This window comes from Cryptomeria japonica, chromosome 9 (assembly GCF_030272615.1).
Source record: "Cryptomeria japonica chromosome 9, Sugi_1.0, whole genome shotgun sequence".
Taxonomy (NCBI): Eukaryota; Viridiplantae; Streptophyta; class Pinopsida; order Cupressales; family Cupressaceae; genus Cryptomeria; species Cryptomeria japonica.
This window is the reverse complement of record NC_081413.1, coordinates 259,250,830-259,277,196: the sequence shown is the minus strand read 5'-3', so window position 1 is coordinate 259,277,196 and position 26,367 is coordinate 259,250,830. Positions and strand designations below refer to the sequence as shown.

The window sequence follows — 26,367 nt, the reverse complement described above, 5'->3', positions numbered from 1 at the left end:
GTATGTGTATGTGTATGTGTATGTGTATGTGTATGTGTATGTGTATGTGTATGTGTATGTGTATGTGTATGTGTATGTGTATGTGTATGTGTATGTGTATATGTATGTATGTATGTATGTATGTATGTATGTATGTACGCATGCATGTACATATGTATGTATAGATATGTATATATGTGCATGTTTGTATTTATGTTTATATCTATATATATGTATGTTTGTATGTATATACATATATATAGGTATGTATGTGTGTCTATGTGTGTATATATGTATACACACACATATATATGTATATATAATATATATGTGTATACATATATGTATATGTATGTATGTATGTATGTATGTATGTATACCTCTCACAAGTACAAGCACTCACACTCAATCCCACAACTTCACAACAAAGGCAACACAATTGCCAACTAACACAAGGCATAGGAGTAAAACATGATTTTAGTCCATCACAAAGCTCAACTATGACCAACCTAGGGTTGAACAACCTGACAAGATCAAGAAAACATGACCAACAAGGTGATGAAGAACCTCACACAAGGCTCAACATCGCACACTCACAACAAGGACATGCACAAGATAGTGAATTCCTCACACAAGAACAACGTCCTCTTCCAGCCTTAAGCTAGGAACACCTCAAAACTACTAAGGAGAACTTCTCCAGCCACAAGGTCCAATATAAAACATTACAATATTTACATAGCACAGGACTCCAACATCTTGTAAGTATAAATTTTCATGAATTGAAACAACAAGAAACATGAAAGAAAATCATGGGAAGAACCTATTGACCATTCTCGATCTGATATCCTTCGGACCCAATATTGGTATACACGCCACCTAACCATGTGGAACCATATGGTCTACTCCCTCTATGCTAGGAGATAGTCATAGCGGCCACAAACACTCACACATACAAGACAAAGAGGAGGACTACAACACTCATCCAAATATGTGAAATACGAAGCATCAAGCATCAAGCTACATGAAATTTAAGCACGAGGTATAACATGACATCATAGGCCAACATACATTATAGGCCAATCACATAGCCATTCATAAATGAACACCAATAGGGAAGGCATGAACACTACAAGTATTACTCAACTATAGGGTTAGATATTAGAGAGAAAGAGTTGGGAGTGTGTCATCACATAGCTCCAAGTGATGGCTCATGCAAAATCGAGTAGTCCTCTCCAACAGATGAGAAGTCTCGATCTTACCAGATCCACATTCCATAGATGTCCAGGTCTTCCTAAGTCATCCTTAGTCTTTACAAACACTCAAGGAATGAGAGGAGCATCCATTATCTTGGTTCATTATTATGTTTGCTTAGTTTTCACTTATTACACAACATTCCAATAGGTTATCCTAGTGGCCCCTTTGTGCCCTAGCCCCTATGTGCCCTAGCCCCTATTGTATGCCACTTACATAATTGACTCTTCTACCTATTCTAGGCTCTTCGCATTCCAAAGATCACAAAATTGAAATCCAACAAATTAAATATTCTAAGTTCCCATTTTCACAACTTTCACAATATGAGCCAAATTTTTCAAACTTGTAATCACATGAAACGGGATCCCAAATTGATCCAAAATTAAAAATATAATAATTTATCAAAATTTGACAAAAATCCCACCTTTAAACATTTTCCAATTTCATCAAAATCGGGTGAATAGTGAAGTCCTCCATTAAAATAGCTTGAAGAAAACATAAAATTTAAAATTTAAAAATTAAAAAAACTAATAATACCCCTATTGTTTCTTAGGTTCCCAACACCCCATTCCCATCATAAAATCACCCATTCAATCTTTCTGAAGAAAATCGGGCATAGTAAGGGTACAAAATCGAAAATTCTCAAAATTTATTCATAACAATTAAACTACTCATCTAAACGAATTGGTTTAAACAAGGGAAATGCCTATTTTAATAATAAAAATCATTTGCAAGAAATTAGAAACAAAGAAAAAAAAGAAATGAGGGAGAAATGAAATTCCTACCTCAAGATTGTCCCAAATTTGAAACTTCAAATGCTCCCAAACCACCAAACAAAATCACAAATCCATCGAGTGACAATCGATCCTCTAAATTCTTATCCCAATGTAACAAATTTGATCCAAATCCATGCATAATTTCATCCACAATCAATAATTGAAAACCCAAAGGAAAGAGGGTTTTCCAAGCTCTTAAAAACTCATAAATTGGTAAAGTGTCAAATGAGCACTTTTTCCCCTTTACAAAACCCAATTGACTTTTTGAAATAAAATAATAAAACAAATTAATAAATCAACAATTAAAAATTTAATTCCCAAATATTCAATTTTTATCCCAATAATACAATGTGATCAAAATGAGTATAAATAAGCCACACAAAAATTCTCAAAACATTAAATAATTGTTAAAACTACAGAAATCATATCATTAAATTTTATGAAAAAATACAAATTAACATAAACGTCAAGACACTCTTTGCAAGTTGATCGCATAGGGGATTAGGATTTTCCAAAACATTACCAACACAGTATCTAGGGATTAACATGGTAGTAACATAGGAAATCGTATTCAAACTAAGTACAATGGTTTAGGGTTAAACATATTCGGCCAATGTGACATCTCATAACCACCATCAGGGTATGCTTAGACCTATGTAGCAAAGTGAAGTTGATACCCGATATCTACAACCACTCATATATATATATATATATATATATATATATATATATATATACAAAGCACATACAGTTTCCATGTGCGTAGTCAAATATCACATATATCATTTTCACTTCATTTAACTAAATTAAAACACATTATCATTTAATTTCAACACGAAGATTAATGTCATAAACCTCATATGTTCATAATCACGTTTAATCCATATTTAACAATAGCTCAAACATAATTAAATCTAAACATACAAAATTAGGTAGACATCATTTCTCGCACATCATATAGGATATATCAACACACAAGGAGCACATCAGGTCCTCACAAGGATCCAGAAACAATAATATGCATATACACATCTCAATGCAATTAAAACAATGAATGACATGTCGAGGGATCTCCATCTCAAACATGCGGGCAGACCATACACATCATGATTCATTAAGGCACCCAATACATATTGAAGCAAAATATAGAATGATCACACCAAAGTAAAACACAATTGTGTCACATGCATGCCTAGATACATGGTCAAAACATGGCAAGATCTACACCTATCAAAGTTGCAAACAGGGGGGGCGTTATAGTGCAATTTACCTTTACACTTACCAATTGCATTTGCTTGATATTTTCCATCCCTATCAACAAATCCATAGTATATTTCTATCAAAATTTCAGTGGCCTTTATATATTCTTTGCATTTTGCATACATTTTTGTTTAATTACATATAATTTTGATAAAACCCTCATTTGATTTGATTTGATTGTAATAGAAGTAATGAATCCCCTTTACATATAACTCAAGGTAAAGTACCCAAACAATATAATTGAAATGTTTTACCATTGTCTAATGTTTTGGAATAATTGTAGAAGTTAAATTAAAGAATTAAAATAATTAGTTATAAATTTGATATGGATATTTTATGATAAATGTTTATATATTCAATTTTTTAATATGTAAAATAGAAATGACAGAATAATGCTTTAAGATATGAAAACTTCTTGTTTATTTTTTTATTTGTGAGGGTTACTTTGATGAGAGTCTAAGTGATTTGCACAAAAAATCTAACCTAGGCTCACAAATTTGAATTTTGTTGTTTAGGTCCAATCTATGCTAAACCATAATATATCTACTTCTTGGTTATTAGTCATTAAATGGACAAGAAATCTAACTCACTCTCAAAGCTAATTGATAGTCTCTAGGTAATGAAAAAGAAATTAAGAGCATACTTTTATTTCTAAAACATATAAAAAGTCCAAATTCGTTATAATTTGTTGTAACCACGAACATTGAAGTCTACCTAAACTATAATATATCTACTTCTTGGTTATTAGTCATTAAATGGACAACAAATCTAATTCACTCTCAAAGCTAATTGATCGTCTCTAGGTAATGAATAAGAAATTAAGAGCATACTTCTATTTCTAAAACATATAGAAGATCCAAATTCATTATAATTTATTGTAACCATAGACATTGAAGTCTACCTATTAATAAAAGAATCAAAACAATCTTGTAGCTACACATAAAAACAATTGTTCCATTGTTTATCTTTATTGATTGATCAATGTCTAATTCTATTCCCAATGGAAATGGATAGAAATTAATCTCCTCACCTAGGGTGAGGGAACCAATGTTGTTCAAAGTTAGGGCTACCGTTCAATTAAAATTAGGGATTGATCAAGGTTCAATTAGGGTTAGGGTTCAATTAGAGTTAAGGTTAGGATTAGAGTTCAATTAGAGTTAAGGTTAGGAGCTCAATTAGGGTTATTGAGTTAGTGTTAGGATTAGTGTTCAATTAGATTAAAGGTTAGGGTTTAATTAGGATTAGGGTTATATTAGGATTAGAGCTAGGGTTAAGTTAGTGTTAGGGCTTAATTAGGACAAGGGTTCAGTTAAGGTTAGTGTTAAGGTTAGGGTTAGGGTCAAGATTCAATTATAATTAGACTTTAGTTGGCGTTAGGCTTAGAGTTCAATTAGGGTAAATGTTTAGTTAAGGTTAGAGTTGGCGTTTAATTAAATTTTAATTTAGGTTGGGTTTAAGTTAGGGTTTAATTTTATAACAGTTCAATTAGAGTTAGGGTTGTGGTTATGGTTCAATTAGGGAAAGGGTTATTATTACGTTAAGGGTTCAATTAGACTTACAATAAATTTGGTGTTTAATTAGGTTTAGGATTCAATTCAAGTTAGGGTTAAGGGTATGGTTTAATTAAATTTTGGATTAGGGTTAGGGTTAGGTTTCAATTATGGTTAGGCTTCAATTATGGTTGGTGTATTATTAGGCTAAAGTTTGAGTTCAATTAAGGTTAGCGAACAATTAGTATTAGGGTTAGGTTTATTGTTACTATTAAATAATGGTTAGAGTAAAATTAGGTTTACGATTAGAGTTTAAGTAGCGTTTAACTAGGGTTAGGGTTAAGCTTAGGTTATAGTTCAATCAAAGTTTAATTAGAATTAGGATTACAAATTGGGTCAAAATTTGAATTGGGGTTAAGGTTGGGGTATGATTTGGTTTGAGTTTAGGGTTAGTGTTTAATTAGGTTTAAGGTTAGGGTTCAAGTTCAATTAGGGTTACGATCATAGTTTAATTAGAGTTATTGTGAGGGTTCAATTAGGGTTAGGATTAAGGTAGTACGATAAAAAATTACTATTGAAGTTAGGGTTTGCACTATGGTTAAGGTTAGTGTTAGTGTTAAATTAGGGTTTAGATAAAATTGGTGATATATGTAATTAGGTTTAGGGTTTGAGTTTAATTAAGGTTCAATTAAGATTAGGGTTAGTACTAGGGTTAAGGTTAGTACTAGGATTAGGGTTAGTGTTAGTGTTAAATTAATGTTAGGGTATATTAGGGTTATAGTACAAGTAACGTTAGGGTTAGATTTTAAGTAGAGTTTAATTAAGGTTCAATTGGGGATGGGATTAGTATTAGGGTGACGTTAGAGTTTAATTAGGGTTAGGATTAGTATTACTTGGTAATATTTGAGTTCAATTATGATTAGGGTTTAATTAGTATTAGGGTTAGTATTAGTGTTAAATTAGGGTTAGAGTAAAATTAGGCTTAGGGTTAGAGTTCAAGTAGGGTTCGATAAGGGTTAGGGTTAGTATTAGGGTTAATTTTAGAATTAGAGTTAATTAGAAATAGAATTACAAATTGGGTTAAAATTAGAATTTGGGTTTGGGTTGGGGAAAATATGTTTAAGGTTAGGGTTAGGGTTTAATTAAGGTTAGGGTTAGGGTTCAAGTTTAATTAGGGTTTTGTTCATAGCTTCATTAGGGTTTCGTTATGGTTAGGTTTAGGATTAGAATTCGATTAGGGTTAGGGTTAGAGTAGTGCAATAAAAAATTAGTATATTGAGGCTAGGGTTTATACTAAGGTTAAGATTAGTGTTAATGTTAAATTAGGGTTTGGGTAAAAAGAGAGTTACAATTCAATTGGTGTTGGTGTTGGTGTACAGTTAGCATAAGAGTATAATTAAGTTATAGTACAATTAGGGTTAGAGTTAAATGTTAATTAGAGTTTAATTAGGATTGGAGATAGTATAAGGTACGAGTTCAATTAGGGTTAGGGTTCATTTAGTATTAATGTTAGGGTTCAATTATGATTAGGGTTAGTATATGGGTAACATTTGAGTTCAATTTAGGGTGAAGGTTCGATTAGTATTCTAGGGTTAAGATTAGTGTTAAATTAGTGTTAAGAGTAAACTTTAGGTTAGGTTAGAGTTTAAGTAGAGTCCAATTAGGGTTGGGGTCAGTATATGGGTAACATTTGAGTTCAAATAGGGTGAGGGTTCGATTAGTATTAGGGTTAAAATTAGTGTTAAATTAGTGTTAAGAGTAAAAATAGGGTTACAGTTAGGTTTTAATTAAAATTTAATTAGAAATAGGATTAGAAATTGGGTTAAAGTTTGAATTTGGTTAGGGTTGGGAAACAATTGTTAAATTCTATATAATATATTAATTCTATATCAATTTGTAAGGTCTCTCTCTCTCTCTCTCTCTCTCTCTCTCTCTCTCTCTCTCTCTCTCTCATGCGTGTGTGCTAGTTTAATAAATACATTATGGGAATAGATAAAGGCAAGATTGAAGAGATCTATGACCTTCAACAACAACAAAAAATAATCAAGCCAAAGTGTTCAATGGAACACTCATGCAATTTTTAAGGGTATAATAAGGAATATAGTGAGACTTGGGTTAAATTTATGTTATGGAAGAATTTTTTTCCCAATTATTATAATTCCAATTAAGCCATATTTTAGTTACTTACTTCTTAGTTGTTTTGATATAATAATGGAAAACCCCTAAAAAATAATTTTAAAACCTACAAAATTGAAATCTTCAATTAAAAGATGAGAATTTTAGAATTTTATCTAAAGTGCAAGTGTGGTTGTAGTGTGTCAACCCAAGTAGAAAGGCAAGCGTGATTAACATTAAGTTGAGCACAAGGTCCAACAAAGGGATAAAATATGCCTACATTTGTGTAAAGAAAAATACTAAGGTAAAACAACAAATTATGTATGATCCATTGAGTAACCAAATGGGCACCAACTCTATCAAATTAATTTCACCTCATAATATGTTGTATTATGTTGAGAATAAGGCAACCAGTTATGTCGCTTTGAGTCTTTCATGTTGGATGATGATCAACTTTTCTTGTTCTATATTGAAAGATATTGTTCCTAAGGTCCAAAAAGAATTCAAAATTGATGTTTTGCATAATGTTGTGAACACCAAGGAAAGGAAAGCATTAAAGTTCGAATGTTGGAGTTACAAGTTCGGATGTGAAGATTTGTTTCCTCATGTATTGTCTAAGATATTGGATCATAAAAGACCTCTTAATTGAAGAGGTGTTTGGATCGTAAGTTAGTAACAAATCAATTAAGATGATACTCTCATTCACACAATCACATTGACTAATTTGTAGCTTGAAACACTAAGATGTACATTTGGTTCTTCATGTTTGTTATTATTATCTCTCCTTGGTTGAGTGCACATCGAGTGCTCTATAATGTTTGGATATAAGAGATGCACAAACATCTACAAAGGCTACATATATTTATGAATTGAACTAAACTCCTTGGGTCACACAACTAAAACGAATTCACTATGAATTAGAGAAAAGCATAGTTCAATTTTGAATGAAAAATAAATTTGTAGGATGATTGTGGCGGTTGAAAATTTGAGAATTTGGTAAAGGTGATAATTATAAAATAAACAATTACAAATAGTGGTAGTTGTGTACGTTTATCATGGTGATTGTGAAACAATTACAAATAGTGGTAGTAGTGGTTGCAAGTGTCAATAAGAAAATAGAACCACCAAGGTGATTCACCTATAGATAATGACTTTAAGAAAATAGAACCACCAAGGTGATTCACCTATAGATAATGACTTTGCTAGGGAGAAATAAAGATGCTAGTATCAATTACAAAACACGTCTCTTCCAATTTATCTTTTAGCCTTCTTATTTTGAGAGAAAATTTGTTGCAACTATTTTTTATTAAGGGTAAAATAGATTTTCCAAGGATCCTAAAACTTAGTACAATAAAATGTCAATTTCCCAACATAAAATATGTCCAAAAACTAGAGTTCAATGATGCTGAAAAACAAAACAGAAACAAAGAACACAAGCCCAAGGACCAATTGCAACTTCCAAGATTCTGTTTATCTTCTCCTTAAGTTCCTTTAATTCCTGTTCTAATGCATCAATGCTACCAATCAACTCCTCTGTATCCCTGCCGCTAGTGTCTTCCAAAGCATCCATAATCCTATCATACTGTTGATTAGTTACAACAAAACAGAACCAAGTGAAAGCAAACTATGTTACCCACCTAATGTTTTTTCCCACATTTGGTCATCCAAAGTAATCTTTTTTGTTATGATCTGTTTTACTTTCTTTCTAGTTCTTATGATGTTCAATCCAAAAAATTTAACCATATCTAATTATCCTAGCAGTTGAAAGAAAGCATTTCTGAGCACATATGTTTTGTTTTCTTAAAAGTTTAAAACAAAAATAGCACAAGCAAATCCATAAATATGTTAATGGGAAAGGTATAGATTCATGTTGGTCAATCAGTTATGGAAGATCTACTACTGATAAGGGATCATTAACATTTACATACAAAACAAGGACAAGAATTCTTATGCTTCGATTAAAAGATTATATTTTTATCATTGTTAATTATATACGTTTGTTGTTATTCAATAATTGCAAATTAAATTGGATAAGGAGATAACAAAGTGATTATCTCATATTTATCCTTGATAATATTTGCGCTTTAAACATTTACCACATAACACTAGGTCAGCTATCATGTCAGAGTAAATGAACCTTGCTATAATTGTTTCATCAGATAAGGGACACATACATTTTTCCCTGACCAAGCAACCAAAAAGTCTAAATGTTAATGAAATGAATTAGTTTATAAATTCGCGATTAAAAATTTACAATTTCAAAATTTTACGTTTGATGGTAATAAAAAAAATCTTAGGCTATGTTCAGCTAATGAAGCTTGATCTTCTCTCCTAAGCCACACTATATGCACCAAGCTCTTGGATAAAACTGTCATTTTATATATGAAGGCAAGAACATGACCAAATATGAACAAGGATTAAGGTAAGAAAGCGGCATATATTCACAAAAGCATAAATATTTTAAAATGCCAACACAAGTAATGGCCATGCAAATTAAACCCTCTGAACATCACTAAAGCAGATCAAGCAATTTATGAAGGCATCCTTAGTCGACTGTAAACTGTTCGCATGAATGCAAGGCCACTGTCATAAAGACATTTGTTGCACGACGCATTTCCGATTCCTGCAGTCTGAATGCTTAAACCCCATCTTTAGTAACAAATGATTTTCTCACTTTGTCATATCTGATGACTTGTTTGCATTACCATTACTGACATCATCAGTTATGCTAACAGAAGGTATTTTGCGATCAGAAGGTTGCTGCACTTCTATTTTTTTCTTTTCTTTCACGGCTACCTGTCTTGGCATCACCTCAATGACATAGTTTCCTCCATTCCAAACTGTAGCTGAGACCTTCAATATCTCAAAGGCAGCATGCATTTTATAGGACTTGAAAATGGGAACAGTAAGTGCCATCGTTGCAATAGTAAATGCAGCTTGGAACGCAACATACATGACAACACGGTTTTGATCACCAAGCAAGCCACTTAGTCGCCACCATACATTATTAGCATTATGAGCTTTCTTTGACAACTCTCTGTATAAAACACGAGAATGAGACCTAAAGTCTGACAACCAAAAGCACAATCTAGTACTCCCATGATATTTACCTGAAAGATGTAATCACTTCTGGGTCCTTTAACAATCTCTGGTACCGTAAGACATTGACAATTAGAATATAAAACACTTGCCACACACCATAGGCTATAAGAGGAACAAAGAATAGCCATGACCACAGTGAAGCTTCATCATCAACAGTGGGCCACAGGAGTCCAAGACCAGTTGTTTGATGTGCATCAACAAAAGGTACACTTGAAGTCCACCGTATAACAAAAAATACAATCCCTGAAAGAAAAAAGGAATCTCAAAAAAAAAGTTGGTAAACATCATATATGGTCACAAGTCAAATAAAACATTCGAAAATAAAATTAACACAAGAACCACTCCTTCCCATGCTAACAAAAATGCGAAGGATCGGACTTTTTCAGTAAAGAATATGAATCACAACACAAGATTGGCCACATTTGAGAAAAGCAATGCACATTTTAAACAATGCCATTCAAATGAATGTTTGCAATGACCTCAATTTTGTTCACTCTTTACAAGACTTATTTGAATTGCTGATCTTGATCCCTTAAAGAAGCCTTGACTATTTTTATACAATTCTAGATTAGTTATTTTGGTTTGAGAGTAGCATTCTAAGCTAGGCCTAAGCTAGGGCCAATGAGTATTATTTCTGTATAGACATAAGAGAAAAAATGAGAGAAAAAGAGTAGAGGCCCATATCAGGTCAAACTTTCAAAATATAAAATCTATTGTCGTATGAAATTTAGAACTTAAACTACAACTGGAATTTCCATGGTGAAAACAGACAACAGTGGTCTACATTTGTATTAGAGGTGCCTCTTTACAAATGATTAATATAGATCTATAGGCAGCTGTGGTATATTCAGTTCGTTGCATAACAATCTTTCATGTTTGCACCAGTAAATAACTAATGTTAATTTGTTCATGATAGATTGGCAAGACGAGAAAGAAAAATACTGCCATGTTGAGTCAATACAAGGACTGTAGATTGGAAAATGTGAAATCTGAGGGTATAACAAAATTACTTCTTTTTTTAGGTCAGTAAACTGTGATCTAAGGCATCATGCCCATTGCATTAAAATATTAACCAAAATTACATTGCTTTAAGTCCTACATGGGATTAAAATTCCTAATATCATGCTTAACTACTGGGCTAAGAGTAAAAATGTGCAAACTATGAACAAGAGCAGAGAAAACTGACTAATGTAAGGCCTCAACCATAAAAAATGCCCTATCTAAACTATTACATATTCTACATATTAAAAATTTGCTATCCTTTCTCCTCCAAGCTGTCCTTGATCAGTGAAGCAGTCCACACAATGCCATCTGTGACTGATATACCCATCACCTACTTCAAGAAATCAACCCATTTCCTCACCTTTTTCATTCGCCAAGCCTCCTGCCGAGCATGCCCACCACAATAAAGGGGCAGCATGAAACTGTCTGAGCTATAACCTGTCCAATGCTGGGAACCATTGAACATCAATAGACCAATGCCAAGCACCACTTCCTGCAATACTTTTTGAAGGCCTCCCAGTAACTGTTTTCTTACCAAAATTGTTGCCAGCTTTTGTATTATCAGTGTCTACTCTACCACATCCAACAGTGAGCCCACAAACATTGAATAATTATCAAAGTTAACCCTGTATCTGTATTCCACTCAACAGGATTCCTCTCGAGAACCCAATGTATGGCATAGAAAACGAAGCTTAGTTTTAAACATTTTTTTCATCCTTAGCTAAGTAATGCAGCCAAACAAAGCCATATGTTGAATCCTGCTTACCAATAGAGCATTCATGCCCATCTTTAACACCTCATAAGAGATGATATTGGATTGCCAAAAGGAAAGTAGTTTATAGAAACTCTCCTTCTGGATTCTTCACAAAATCCCATAAGAAATCATGATTATATCTCCTCCACCCGCAGCTATTAAAAGATGATCTTCAACCTTAAGGCCAAGCCATAATGCTCTCTTATTGGCTTGTAAAAAATGCAATATCTAAGCATGTTGAGAGGGATAATGGAGATCAAACCGTCTACAATACAGTAACTGCCAAATCATGAAATGCAGGTGCCTAAATTTAAACACTTGCTTCCTAGTGAAGCTCAAGTAGCTTTGGGACCTTACAGATTTTCACTGCAAAACCAATAAGTTGTCACCTTAGACACAAATGATAGGTTAAAAAGAGTGTAACGTCGCCTTTTCCCAAGTGAACATCCAGCAGAGATTTCTAGCCTATTTTATTCCTGTAGGCTAGGGTGGACGATTATAAGGAAATAAATTAATCAAATTAATTATTTTAAAGTTGTCCCAATAAAATTAAAACCTAAAGATAACTCTATTTTAATTAATTTAATTAAAGTAACTCAAGTGAAAAATATATTAAAAATTATAATTATGAAGTGTTCTTCTAGAAGCTTTGAGGAGGTTAACTTAGATTCTTCTAGAAGAATCAACTGAGCCTTTATAAGGAGACGTTGACAAGACATTTGACATCAATTCTTGGCTTTTTATTTCATTCAAAGGTTATTGGAGAGCTTGCGTTTGCAGGTTCAGCATGCCCTAGGACAAAAAACTTTGGGTTTCTAGGTAAATTTGACGAAAACCCAATTTCATCCATTGGTGAATTTGCTTCAGAATTCACATTTGTTCTTTAAAGGTCAGTTTGTGAAAATTGTATTGGAAATTGGAGATCTTGCAAAATTTGTGAAGTCTTTTTATAAAGACAAATTTTCAGAATTTTCATAAAGTTTTGAAATTTCCAGAATTAAATGTTTTTTTGTTATTTGGCGATTAAGAAGGTTATTTTAAGGGTGTACTCTGTTTGAATTCATTACCTAAGTCTGAACGGCACATTTTGAGCACCAAGAATAATAATCAGACCTGCAAAGCAATTTGGAATGGTTCTTAATAAGTTAAGGGTTTATATGATGAGTTGAACGATTACAAATTTATTAATGAGGGTTTAGTGGCCACGAGAGGACTTGAGGTGGAGGATTTCAAAGGATTTGATATATTGGTTGCAGATGGGATATCATAGTTGAGTATCATGCTAGGTAACCATAGGGTGATAGATGTCTTCTATGTTGTTGGGATTGGAGACACAAATGTGGTTCTTGTTGTGCGTATTGCACACATACCCCGTCTGAGACAGGGGACCCCCATTGCCCAGGAGAGATGAGAGGCTTTGGGCGGTAGCAGAGCCAAAATGAATGTATCTCATGCCTCCTAAAACCTGAGAAACCCAACCCTCTGCAGCACCCGTCAAAATCCCGAAAATCTCAAAAGCTTCAAAATCGGCCCAAAAGCCGAAAGTGAAAAAAGGTGTTCAAAATCACGCCAAATGACCATATTGCCCGACAATCGTAAAAGACTAAAATCGCGCAAAGTCCTCTTATAAGACGAAAAGGAGAAAGAAGACATTAAGTTAAAATCGCACCATATAGGTTTCATAGGCCGAAACTGAGCAAAGATATAAAAGTCGAAAAGAACAAAGGAAGCTTCAAAAATCGCACAAAATGGCTTATTAGGCTGAAATATGAAGGAAACCTCTCAAATCGGCCCATAAGTCGAGTTTGCAGAATGGTAAAATTCGTTCATTCCTCAGTTAGAAGCCCGAAGTCATGAAGTGAAAACTCACAAAATGACTCCTTAGCCCGAAAACCTATAGCTAAGTTAAAATCGTGCCGAACACCTAATATGCCCAAAAATGTGAAATGCGTTAGGCCCTAGGTTGCGCGAAATGAGGTAGAAACCCGAAAATTTGTTGAAGAGCATTCGAAAGTCGTGCGTTTTACTTGAAATGGCCGAGTTCTGTGAAGGAGTCGAAACGTGAAATAGGGGATAAGATTAAGTTCGGATCTACTTTTGAAATCGCCCTTCCAATTTTGCCTTCAATCCCCGAGAGAAACCTCCAACCCTTCTCGGGCCGAAAACCATCGAATGTGAGGTTGCGAGGGCAAAGGTAAAATCACACATTTCTTTGAAAAGTGTCGAATATTGTTCAACCAGCTTGAAAATTCCAAACTCGGCCCTTTTCCCGTGACTTGCAAAGAACACGAATTTCACCCATTTTAGGCCAAAAAATGGAACAAAGTTTGAACTTAAAAAATGATCCTTTTTAGCCAAAAATACCTTAAGTTTGTAAAGTCGGCTTCCAGGCCGGAATTGGCTAAGGAACAACATCGCACAATTCATCTAGGTAGCCCGAAAATCTTAAAAGGGCGTTTCAAACCAAGTTCTCGCAAAAGGCCTCAATTGGCCGAATTTTGTCAAAAGCAAGATATTTTAAAGGGCAACCAAACTCGCAAAAGGCCCCATTGACCCGAAAATTTATTTAGCCAAAAAACAAAAGGGAGGCAAATGAACATTTAAAATAAAATCTCACATTTCACCTCTATCGGCCGAAAACCAAGGTGCAAGGCATTTCAACCTAAAAGCAAATCTCTTGAAAGGCCTTTCAGGCCCGAAATTTGGTAAAAAGGCAAATAAACATTGAGAAGATAGTCTTGCAAAAGACCAAACTCGGCCGAAAATCATGAGCAAAGGCACTTCGACTTGAGCTAAAATCTCACGTTTAGGCTAGAAACCCTAAATCCACAAAGGAGGGGACTTATATTGTTTTAAAACAAACATCTTTCGTTTTCATTCTTTGTCAAGACAAAGCCTGACATCACGTAGATTTGATATTTGTTAAATTAATTTATTTAATCTTTCCAAGTAATTAATCCGAGTTGAAATTGATTGCTTGCAGAATCAACGACATCGAGAAGAGCTCGAACGTCAACTTGAAGCGCAAATTGGATACGCAATCGCGATCAGCGTCGGCCAGCAAACATGCAAGAGCGCACCACCGAGCCACAAAGTTGAAAGTCAGCTAGCCAGACTGAAGACGAAGACCGCACAGAATGCTACAAAATGTGCATTCCCAGAAGGATACACTGCTGGAAGAAATTCCAAAAGTTCAATTTTTAAAGAACTGAAATTGTTTAATGTAAAGCTGCCTGTGGGTCTGTTGTGACGTTTTCACACATCGCCCCATTGCAAATGGGGACCCTTGCTTTTTTTGTTTTTTTTGCTTTTTAGGGTTTGTTCTTTAGGTTTTTTAGGGTTTTGTTAGTTGGCCTTTGCATTTTGAACGTCGCCCAGGGGATCACATAGGATAGCAAGTCCGGCTTGAGTGAGGTCCTGATCCTGAAATTTGGCTAAGTCTGGAATGTCTTGATCCTGAAATCTGACTAAGTCTGGAAACTGAAAAACCTCCAAAAACTAGATTTTGCAATATAACTCCTGGAGGTCTGAAACCACTCTCAAACATCCTGAAAGTATATATGGAATATAACTTAAAGTATAAGTTCTTATACTTAAATGTTATATTCCATAAAAATTATCCTGATAGAGAGTTCGAAAAGTCAAATTTCGCTCATGTCCTTGACTGAGGATCCAGAGCGAATTTCACTCCTGTCCCTCTCCAAGAGACCAGAGCGAAAATACTTATTTGAGCTATTCCTGACCGTGTTTGGACGAATTGAGACATCAAAGGCATGGTGAAGGACGAAATGAGCATGATAGAGCATCCAGACTTGATCAAAAACAATGAAATGATGAAGTTTTTGCCTAGAGGGTCAAATTCGCTTCTGTCCCTCACTGAAGGACCAGAGCGAAATTCTTCATAAGGTACGATCTGGGCAAAGATCAAGCAAGTTTTATGTTTGAAGGCAAGAAAGGAGATGAATTGAACCCATTGAAGACAAATTGAAGATTATCAAACGTCAACAAGGGACCCAAATGCCCAAGTTCGCTCCTGTCCCTCTCCAAGGGACCAGAGCGATTTTTGTCTTAGACAAATTTCTTGCCAAGTTACAATGAATTCCAAGGCATGGATGAATGAAAGGGGACATTACGAGACCGTTGAAGATAAATTTGGAAGCTGGCGAAGTGTGATGGAGACTACAAGTACAAATTCGCTCCTGTCCCTCTCCAAGGGACAAGGGCGATATCTTAGTTATGTTGCCTTTTCCTCAAATTCAAACCACTCCAAGTCAAGGAGAGAGGTGGCAAGGACATTTCGAAGCGTCTCAATCAAGCACAAAGTTACAAGGATCGCCAAAATGAAGGATTTGCACTTAAAAACCTAGGTTCGCTCCTGTCCCTCTCCAAGGGACCAGAGCGAAATCCTCATGAAGCTCTAAATTTTGAAAGTTTATCAAACATCAAGTATCCAAGGGGATCAAAGAGACTTCATTCTACGCGATGAAAGTGATGGCAAGTTGATGGAAGCAAGGACAAGCTCAAAAACTTGAAGTTCGCTCCTGTCCCTCAAGAAGGGACCAGAGCGATATTGATTATATTGGCCAAATCTCTCAAAAATCACGTTAAGTCAAGGTTTTGTGAGGTCATACAAGGTCTAAGATGTCTTTTGAAGATGATATACAAAGGTTTTTGACGTCAAAATGTTATCAATTGAGCCAAGGAGCCTATATCGCTCCTGTCCTTTGGACAAGGACCAAAGCGATTTTTATTAAAACACTTATGTTCCGTCAAAACCAAGACAAGGCAAAGATAGGCATGGTCAAGGATGTCCTTTGGAAGACAATGAACGAAGAACAAAGATCAAAAGTTTGCAAATTTGAGCCAGGACACTAGGATCGCTCCTGTCCCTCAGGAAGGGACCAGGGCGATATTTGCCAAAGCACTCATTTTCCTTCGAAGATCATGACAAAACAAACTTGCAAAGGGTTCAAAGCGTTGTTTGAAAGGTAATAAAGGAGAAGTTGATATCAAGAACGGAGAACTTCAAGTGAAAAGATCTAGATCGCTCCTGTCCCTCTCCAAGGGACCAGGGCGATGAGGTACGTATCTTTCCATCTTCAAAATATTTTGGCGCTCACACATTTTTGAATTTATTTAAATGCTAGAAAATTCGATAAGATTGAAAATTTAATTAAAAATAGCATTTAAATATTGCATTTAAATATTGCATTTAAATATTAATTAATTTTTGCCTTGTAAAAAGAATCGAAGTTTATTAATTAAAAACGATGGCAAATTAATTAATTATTATAGAGCGCTTGGTATTTTATTGTTTTATGAAGGTCGGCCTTTCTTATTTATTAAAAAATCGTTTATAATTGCTTTATTTTTACAAAAGTCGGCCTAAATAATGATGAGAGGTAAGCACTTATAAAGGAGGGTGGTGAAGATCATTATTTTCACATTGTTATTTTATCATCTCAAGTGCGATTTAAGGAAGACAAAGAGGTACGAATTATATTCAAAAGGGGTGCAAACTTGAAAATTCTATTGGTGCGAACTTGTCAAAGGCTTGAAGATCACGTCAAAAACTTGAAAGGTGGCGAAATTGCTATTTTGAAGGGAGATCACGTTGAAGACCATCTTATTTCAAATTTTGCCTAGGCAAATTCCTTTATTTTTAGAGTTAAGCTCTCAAGTAAGGTATGGCAAGATCTCTTGTTTTAATTTCGAATTTTGATCATCATTGCCTTAATTTTGAATTTTGAAAATTTGTTTTCCCTTAGCTCAGTCGTTTTTAGGAAATGATTAATAAAGGATTTATTATGAAGTTTCCTAAATTTAATCTCTAATCTAGTTATTCATTGCAAAATCATGTTGCTAATTTTGAAATGTTGTGTAGGCATCAAATGGAGATCTCATCAAGGAAAATCAAGCTGGATCAAGGACGGTCTTCGCCGGGACGATCAAGCCAGGACAGGGGCGACCTCTTTCAATCCAGCGTTCCAAGGCGAGGTACATCATCATCTTGCAAATCAAGGACAAAAGGAGTTAGGACAAGAGTTAATTAAAGATAGCCTCTCAACGACATCAAATTGAATATCTAGCAAGCTACAAGTGTCAAATGAGGTGGCATCCTAGTCATCACTCCTCCAGTCAGTGTGGTCCACCTCAGCATGTCCAGATTCAATGTACTTAACTCATGGAAGGTGGCACAAACTCCGATGTACCTACCCCGGCTATCCATTGGTCGATCTTTCTAGAGAGGACATGTGTCCAAGCAATACAATTTTATCATTGGTCAAGCATTAAATGTTATGTAATGGTTGTAACAAACCCTAATTAGGGTTTTCATTGTTGAATCTTGGCCATTGATCTTGAATTGATTTAAGCCATCAAATTGTATTGTGGGCACTATATAAGCCCTGACATTTCATTTTGTAAAAGGGAGCTAGAGAGATAATATAGAAATAGTTGAAAGCAGTTAGTAGATAGAGAGTAGTTAGAAATTGATAGAATAGCAATTAGAGTAGAATAGGAGGACAAGGCAAGAAATTGTTGCCATTGATTGTAAACAAACTCCATTTTCATTGAAGTAATGGTGAAGTGTGTCGTTTCTTGCAATTTGCATGGTTTCTTGTTGAGTCTTCAATCATAGATGGTAGATGATTAGATGAATGGAGGAAATGTGATTGATTGATGGTGGAATTCGTATATCCATACTACTAGCAGTTTGTTGATTGCAGACTTGCCTTGTGTAGTCAACTGGAATCGTTCAGCCTAAGCTCAGTTTCAATTTGTTGCTTCTTCATTGATATGCATCAACTTGATGGTGTCTATGCCTACGGTGATGATTTGAACATCATAAAGCTTCCCTTAGAAGATCGCACTAGCCTTGTGGAGATGGTCCATTGATGTCAAAACAAGACCTAGTTAGAGTTTTGTCAAAGATCAATCATTGCTCCTACATTCTTAGTATTAGGATTAGATCCTCTCTTCGCCCTTATCCTTTTTTCATTTTTTTTTCAAATCTAAGTTAGTAAGAGCCTGTGTCCAGCAAAGCAGATCGGAAGTTCAATCATCACATGTAAGTCCCCTTGTGATCCCAGCAAATCACATCATACCACTGGAGCTTGTCCACACGTAGAGACCCTACATCAAAGAACCTTGAAGTTTCTCCGATTGATCCTTTTCGCGATATCTTCAGCATTCGGAAACTTTATTCAAGAGAGGATAAGGTACCCTTGGGTATTTTATTCTGTGTATGATTGTGTACAAAATACACGTCAACAGGGTCCCACTCATGATATTTCAAAACAAAGGGGACACAGGTCAGTTGTGGACAGTTATATCTAACTTCCAAATTAACTAAATTAAAGCCAAACAGTTGTAGGTAGTTGAAAATGTGGTTGGGGGGGGATAACTGAGAATTGAGTGGGCATGGGTAAAGGCTGCCATGCTTCTAGAAGTTAGATCAGGGCCCTTGGATGCAGTCAATCCTGGTCGTCGGTTTTGTTTGTAACATCCATAAAAGGCAGAGGCCTTTCTTTTGTAAAGGGTTAGATAGTTAGATTCTAGTTAGATTTTTAGGAGTTAGAAATAGTTGCAATTTTCAAATTAGGAGTAGCATAGAAATGCTGCTGAAATTGTTGTAATGGCAGCTGAAGCAAATATATGAACATTGAAATATAGTGTTTGTTGTCTTTGTTTTCTTCTGTTTGCATGGTTTCTTTCAGCTAGTTAGAATTATAGTTTAGTGATTTTAATGGCAAAATGTGGAGGGGTATTTGATGCATTTCAGGTTCATACCATTGGGGGCATGCTAATTGTAGGTCACCGTGCATGGTTAGTCTGAACCCAAACTGTGCTTAGTTCAACTGCAGGTGTTCGTCTTAGGCGCCAGAATTGGGTGCCTAAATGAGTGTCCAATCTGAAAATCCTTCATCCCTTGGAGATTGCACTGTTCTTGTCTAGTTGTGAGGGTCTCTCTGGCGAAACAAGAATCTGTTAATGGAAATATGTCTACCTGCTACACTAGTCATTCTTATCGCTGTCCTTAGGATCCCTAAACCCTTCTCTTTTGCTTTTATTTCGCAGCTTGAGAATCACAGCATCGTAGGATGCAAACCAACTTGTTGCAAAACATAAGGCCCCTTGTGCTCCTAGCAAAACACATCGACTGTTGAGTTATCCTGCAACCAAGAACTGACATTTGGAACCTTGAGGTTGTCCCCTTTGATCGACTAAAAGAAGCATTAGGGCTTTCTTATACAAGAGAGGATAGGATACTCGGCGAGAACATTCTATTCTGCATTGGCCGGATAGAGTTATGGCGACATGAATTTAGCCACGTCAACAGTTCTGGGAGTACAATGGCTACACTCTTAGGAAGCACTCCCAAAAATTTTAAACATGAAGTTTTAAAGTCCAAAGCAGATGGGAAAAAGGTAGTACTTCAGGTAGTATGTCTAATGCAGCTCCCAAAGTAGTCACTACAAAGAAGATGGAGGCTCTTTTTTGACATGGTAAGGTTGCAAGGACAGCCCAATGCTTGATTTCTACAAAGGCTTCTTGGGGGTTTGTGAGCACTTATCATGTTGATATTTAGTCATTGTTGGACAAAGACAGTCTCATATTCGGTGATATTTTTCCTAGTAGACCACCAAATAGGGGCTTTGAGCACATCATTAGGCTCTAATACATAAGTGAAATGTATTGTGGGGATCTGAGCTCTAATACATTAATCATTATTGTCAAAAAAAACATGTAATTTAGTATTGACATTGCAGTGAGTTGAACAATGTTTGCAACGTATTCTAGTCTTGTAATTGGATGATTAAGACAATTTGTGTCATCTATCATGGTAGGTGACCTAGTTAACAACTCTGCTCAACGAATGCAAAGCAAACTCTAGATTTCTCCTTACACTCTTTTCCTTTCTTTCTTATTTCTCTCATGGTTTTATTTTTCTTTATGGTGCCATTAAAAATAAAAGAGATACACTGGGAAAAGGCAAGTTCACAAAAGAATGGTTTAGGCTGTATATTGTGTATTCATAAGGGCAGTTTCAGATAAGCTATTTGCATGATTAGCAGCTTCATTCTTCAACAGCAAATAAATTGAAGAGAACATTCTTTTTTAAATTCAAGTCCTTTAAACATGAAAATATCTGTAGAAATCAATATTCATAGTTAACTTGGTATCAGTTTTTGAAGCTAAAATGATAATCTCTGGATACTGTTTGTTTTGACTCATACATCTACAAATAATAGTTCTATGTGCATATTTTAATATAATTACTTTATAAGAATGGTGCAAATTCATATCTTACCTGGAAGAAGATGTATCAAAACACTGAGAATTTTGTCAAAAGAGCTAAATACGAGACTGCATCGCCAGACAATTATTGCCCAAGCCAAGGGGCCCTATAAAAATTCAAAAAATGAATTCAGTGCAATCAGATAGACAATATAACTGAATGATGATACAAAACATTGAAAGATAATATAATTGGCCGTGTACTTACTTCTGCAAAGGAAAAGCAGACCATGAATAGTTTCTTGTTACTTGGGAAGATCAGTATCGTGATCACAAAAATACAATTGGCATAGTAGCAGAAATCCTGAAAGCATGTAGTAACACACTTAAAATCTGATAAAATAATAAACCTTATTTATAACACCCATGCAAAGGCATAGATAGGTGTGCACATAAAATACAGTACACTCCTAACTTAACTAGCATTTGAACATCTTAAAGAGCATCAAATCATAGCCTCTACCAAATTAACAAATATTTGTTAGCAAAAGCATGTATACTGATAACATCAAAATCAATTGCTCCCTCTATTGATGCCTCTGATTGCAGAATCTCCAAACTTTCAATAACAACCCTCCTAGGACGCTCTAATGAGTTTCCCTAGCCTTCTCAATCCTTCTATGGTATTCTCCTCTCTCTCCTAAATTTGCTTCAACCTCCTCTCTTCCTCAACGCTCATTTCAATTGCCATCTCAATCTCTCAATTTCTTGCTATCTCCTTTGGCCATGTGTGTTTTTTATTTGGCTTTACATCAATCTTTTCATCCATCCTCAATGGCTCAAACTAGACCTACCTTAGCAATTGCATCCTTTCAAGATCACTCCCATTCCATTTGTCACCCCCTAGGTGCTACACCTCTTCCCCAAGGGCTAGGGCCTAATGTGCACTACCGCACATCATAACTGCTTCCCTAATTACCATAGTCACTTTTCTCTTAAGATTTTCTCACTTTAACTCACTCGCTAGGTTCAGTCCTCCATTTCACCAACAACTAGGGCCTGACAATGGAAATAAATGTTAACAAAAGATCACAAAACAGAGACCTATGATATTTCTATGTTATGTTATAATTTACCCTAGTGTGATGGATAAGGAAGAGAATCAGAACACATGTGATGAATTACAAAATGATGCAGTAGATTACATTATACACTAAGTGAAATAAACATATACACTCATACACCATTCATGCATAACAACTTCATATCCTTCTCGTATATTCATCATATCATAATACATTATTAAGTATCCATTGCATGCATGCTTTACTCTAGTACCATATTTCTCACTGCATATCTCTCATCTCATCTCTCTATACTTATGATGTATCTATTACATATCTTTATGTGGTACATATGTGTTCTTCATTACATATAGGGATGTGTCCTTATTCACATTTCTTCCTGCAAGCCATCTGTATGTGCCACATTGCTTTTCTCTTGATCTGCAGTAACTCCTTCTGTCTCTATTTTGCTCAGGGATAGGTTCTCTTCTTGCTAACCTTTGGCACCCTTGCGGGTTTCACCATTGGTCTCCATTAGGCCACCCTTTTGGGTTTTCAACCTAATGGGTATGGCACGACATTGTCCTGCCAACAATTTTTGAATAAAACTACCTATACTATAAATAATATTAATATTAATATTGTAAAAATTATTAAATAGTTGGGAGGTGGTTGTTTTGTTCAGTTCAAACTTCATATTCAAATGAACTCCATAAGTATATATATTGTTTGTCTCTCCACAATAAAATTGATCATTGCCTCTGAATAATTCAATTTGGCATCAAAGCACATAATCCTTGTGCCAATGTATGAGATTGGCGATGCAAATGAGGTTTACAAAAAAAATCAAACAGAGGAGAGGAAAGTAGCAAACAAATGTTCAAACGAGGTTTGAATGCATGAGGATGCTACAATAAACATCCTTCTTGTGCTACATACTTCCTATATCAATTCGCATAGGCACATATGCCCATGCGGAAGTAACAACTCACACATAACCTATTGCACACATGAAAATAGAACACAAGGGAAAAACAGTTAATTATAACAGAAATCACCGTAGAAATGACCAATGTGAGGAAGATTCAACAAAAGCACGCCAATTTCTCTATGAATATTTCTATCGTGAGGGGGTTTCACTATGAAAAAAGAGTCACATGAGATTCATTACATGCCCTACTTTGCTGTGTAAGATTCGTCACATTCCTTTCACAATTGTAAGGATTTCCATATGTGGGAGTCTACCACTGAAAAGAGAAAGAAGCAATGTCAGGTGGGATCATTTCAGTTTGCTAAAAGCATTCCAAATGCTCCTCAAACATACTTTGTGATCCTCAACAAGTGAACATCACAGTGCATGTTTTTATAAATCACATTTTTTTTTTAAGCTCATGGAGATATAAGGTTTAAATTTTCTGGAAGCATTACTTTAGGTAAATTTCATTGTAAATATTTCAAAAATTCTTTATTTCCTAAAGTACTAAATTAAAAATTCAAGTGCATAAATAGTATGGTTTTTTAGAAAAGGCAAAACTATATTAGTTTCATTTATTACACTTAAAAATTAGTATTTTCACTTTTGCAGAAAATTTTGTATTGAAAAAGGTCAAAACTTACAAGTCATCTCTTTGTTCTGTTTCGTAACAACAATCAAAAAATTTAGCATAAACAAGTCTCTAATTTACATTTAGGAATAACATTGCCATGTTGACTTATTGATCGAACACCTAAAATAGCTGCAACAATGACATCTCTGGCATCAACCCTGTAAATTGTCAAGGGGAAAAGGGTGAACATTTCTTGTTGAGAGCTATAACCCCCCACATCATACAAAATGGCCTCCAATGCTTTGAAAATAATGCTTTTTGACTCTCAACTATTATGAGGTGATAATTATCCCACCTAGAGAACCAAGGTCCAAACTTGACTTCAGTTTGAAGATTTGTGCGATATGGTTTCTAAAACAATCACCAAACTTGCATAAGCTGGAGATGAGCAGAGACAATATGATATGGCCAATTAGAAGGCTAAACTGTTAACTTCGTTTGGTGTTTTGAATGAAATTAAACCTCACATTTGAACAACCACAACTACCAAAGAGGCTTGGGGTCGTCTCAAGACAATTTATGAATAAAAAAATCAGAATCAACAAATCTATTGAGCTGTAATGTATTCTTGTTTATTGCGCCTGCATCTTGCTTAAGAGCATAGAGAAATATATTTGAATGCCATTTTAAAATTTCTCTGGTCATTTGATTGTTGGTGCCACTTTTTGTGTTTTCAAGATACTTTTACTGGTTTGTTGATGACTAACACATTTTGAATTAGAAGAAAATAAATTGGGTTTGTCTTTGTAATAAAGGCCTAGTCTACTAACAAACAATTCCAAAAGAACTGATCAAAGTTGATTAAATATATTATTCTTCTGGAAATTTTTGAGCCAATCTTAGCAGATTATCAATGGGATCTTACAGAAACACCCTCCTGAGCCTTGCAGAGCTCACTGTGGGAGAGAGGAGCCTTCTCTTGTGATTGGGTTTGCCCATTTAGCCATCCTAATCATAGAAGTCCACTTGGCCTTGTTATTCAATGCATACCCGAGAGTAAGAGGCAAAATTCTTCAATTAATTTCTTATGGATAGCTAAGATCTCTAAGTTGTTAGTTTTTTATCCAAAAAAATCCCCAACAAGTTCATCAAAAGTTTTAGTGGAATGTGCACCTCTGTCACACTACAAGAGTAAAGGAGGATTTCAATGGACTATTTCAGAATTTAGTTTGGCTGATTAAAGAATATATTTCAAACATATTCCTCCTCTGATTTTTAACTCATGACAAAGCTTTGAAGTAAAACAGCATTGCCAATCCATTCATACAATTGGCAGATAAAGGCCAGAACTTGTGTCCAACACCTTAGACAACTAGACTATCCTGATTATTAATAGTTAGTGTGGAGAGTGAGGGCAAAAAATTAAAATCCTAATACATTGTAAATGATGATGAAAAAAAAAGATAATCTAAGACTGAATATTCTAGCAACATTAGAAGCAAACAATAAATAAGTTACAATGGCTTAGGATATGTGCAGTAAAGGATTTTCCTTGTTTTCTGGCAAGAGTGATTCCCCCAAGATTATCTGTAAATTTCACAGAAGATGCTGTCAGTTGCAATTTTTTTTGTAATTCAGTGTTCTCCGTAGCTTCTTGACCATGAATTAGAAAAAAAAATCGTGATTCCTTTGAGAACACTGCTTCCCTTGAATGTGAGAAGAATCGGCTCCATGAGAATTTCTTAAGGTGCCTGAAGTTTGATACATGGTTGAAAATTTCTTAAGGCACAGGGCATATACCAAACCAACATGTTGCTAGTAAGTCCTGTTGTGACCTAATCACACATCACCCCATTTCAAATGGAGACCCCCTACATTTTTGTCCACTTGGTCTTTTGGTTGTGGCCTTTTGGGTAGTTTGGCAGCAATTTCTTTGATCTCCTCAAGTCCCCAAGTGTTTTGGTGAAATTTGGCCAAGTCTAGAAGCATGTATTGTCTATTTTAGAGTTTTTATCCTTCAGACTTAGAAATGAGGTTAGTAGCCTAGGGAATTGTGAAATCTAAGCGAAGCATTGAAAAGGAAATCCTTCAAGGAAGCTACCAGTGAAATTTGAGCGAATTTTGACTTACTATTTTTAGTAAGTTTCACTGTGACCCAGATTGGCCTAATTTTGCATTTAAACAAACTTACTAATTTTAGCAATGTCTATTTTTTGTAAGTCTATTTTTAGTGTCACTATGTCCCACTTTGCCCTAATTGGAAGAACTTACTAGTTTTAGTAAGTCTATTTTTGGAAAGTCTATCTCTAGCTACTGGCAAAGCATTGACGGCAAAATGTTCATGAATATCCAGTTCTAAATCCAAAAAAGTTGAAGAGCAAGCAGGTGATCAAAATTTTGTCTCAACCTTGAAATCCTTCCTGAAATATACAAGGCACGAAGAAATCCATCTTGGGCGCATTTCCCAAGGACGGAAGGATTTCTTCCAAATTTTTGAAATTCCTTCACTAGGCCTCCAGAGCGCTTAGTCAGCTGTCTTGGGCGCATTTCACTAGAAGAGGAGGATTTTTCAAAAACTCCAAAAATCCTCCTTGACCCCTCCAGAGTGCCCAAACTCCCTCCTTGGGTGCAAATCCCAAGGCAATGTGGATTTTGCCTTGAGGAAATTCCCCATGATCCCCAAAATGTGCCCAGGCAGGCTCCTGGGGCGCAAATCCACAGTGAAGGAGGATTTTTCCTCATGTGTAGAATTCCTTCCTCAAAGCCAAAATGTGCCCATGTATGCAA

At 35.2% G+C, this 26,367-nt stretch overlaps 1 protein-coding gene across 1 annotated transcript in view; it reads right to left on the bottom strand.

Moving 5' to 3' along the window:
- Positions 1–9,229: 9,229 nt before the first annotated feature.
- Positions 9,230–26,367, bottom strand: part of LOC131034462 (glycerophosphocholine acyltransferase 1) — a 98,817-nt gene continuing 81,679 nt past the window's right edge. Inside the window, exons 5-8 of the mRNA XM_057965956.2 lie at positions 21,238–21,333; positions 21,043–21,136; positions 9,982–10,216; positions 9,230–9,908 (exon numbers count right to left, since the gene is read on the bottom strand). Coding sequence (XP_057821939.1) covers positions 9,542–9,908; positions 9,982–10,216; positions 21,043–21,136; positions 21,238–21,333 — 792 coding nt within the window. The 3' untranslated portion in view covers positions 9,230–9,541. The remainder of the gene's footprint in view (positions 9,909–9,981; positions 10,217–21,042; positions 21,137–21,237; positions 21,334–26,367) is intronic.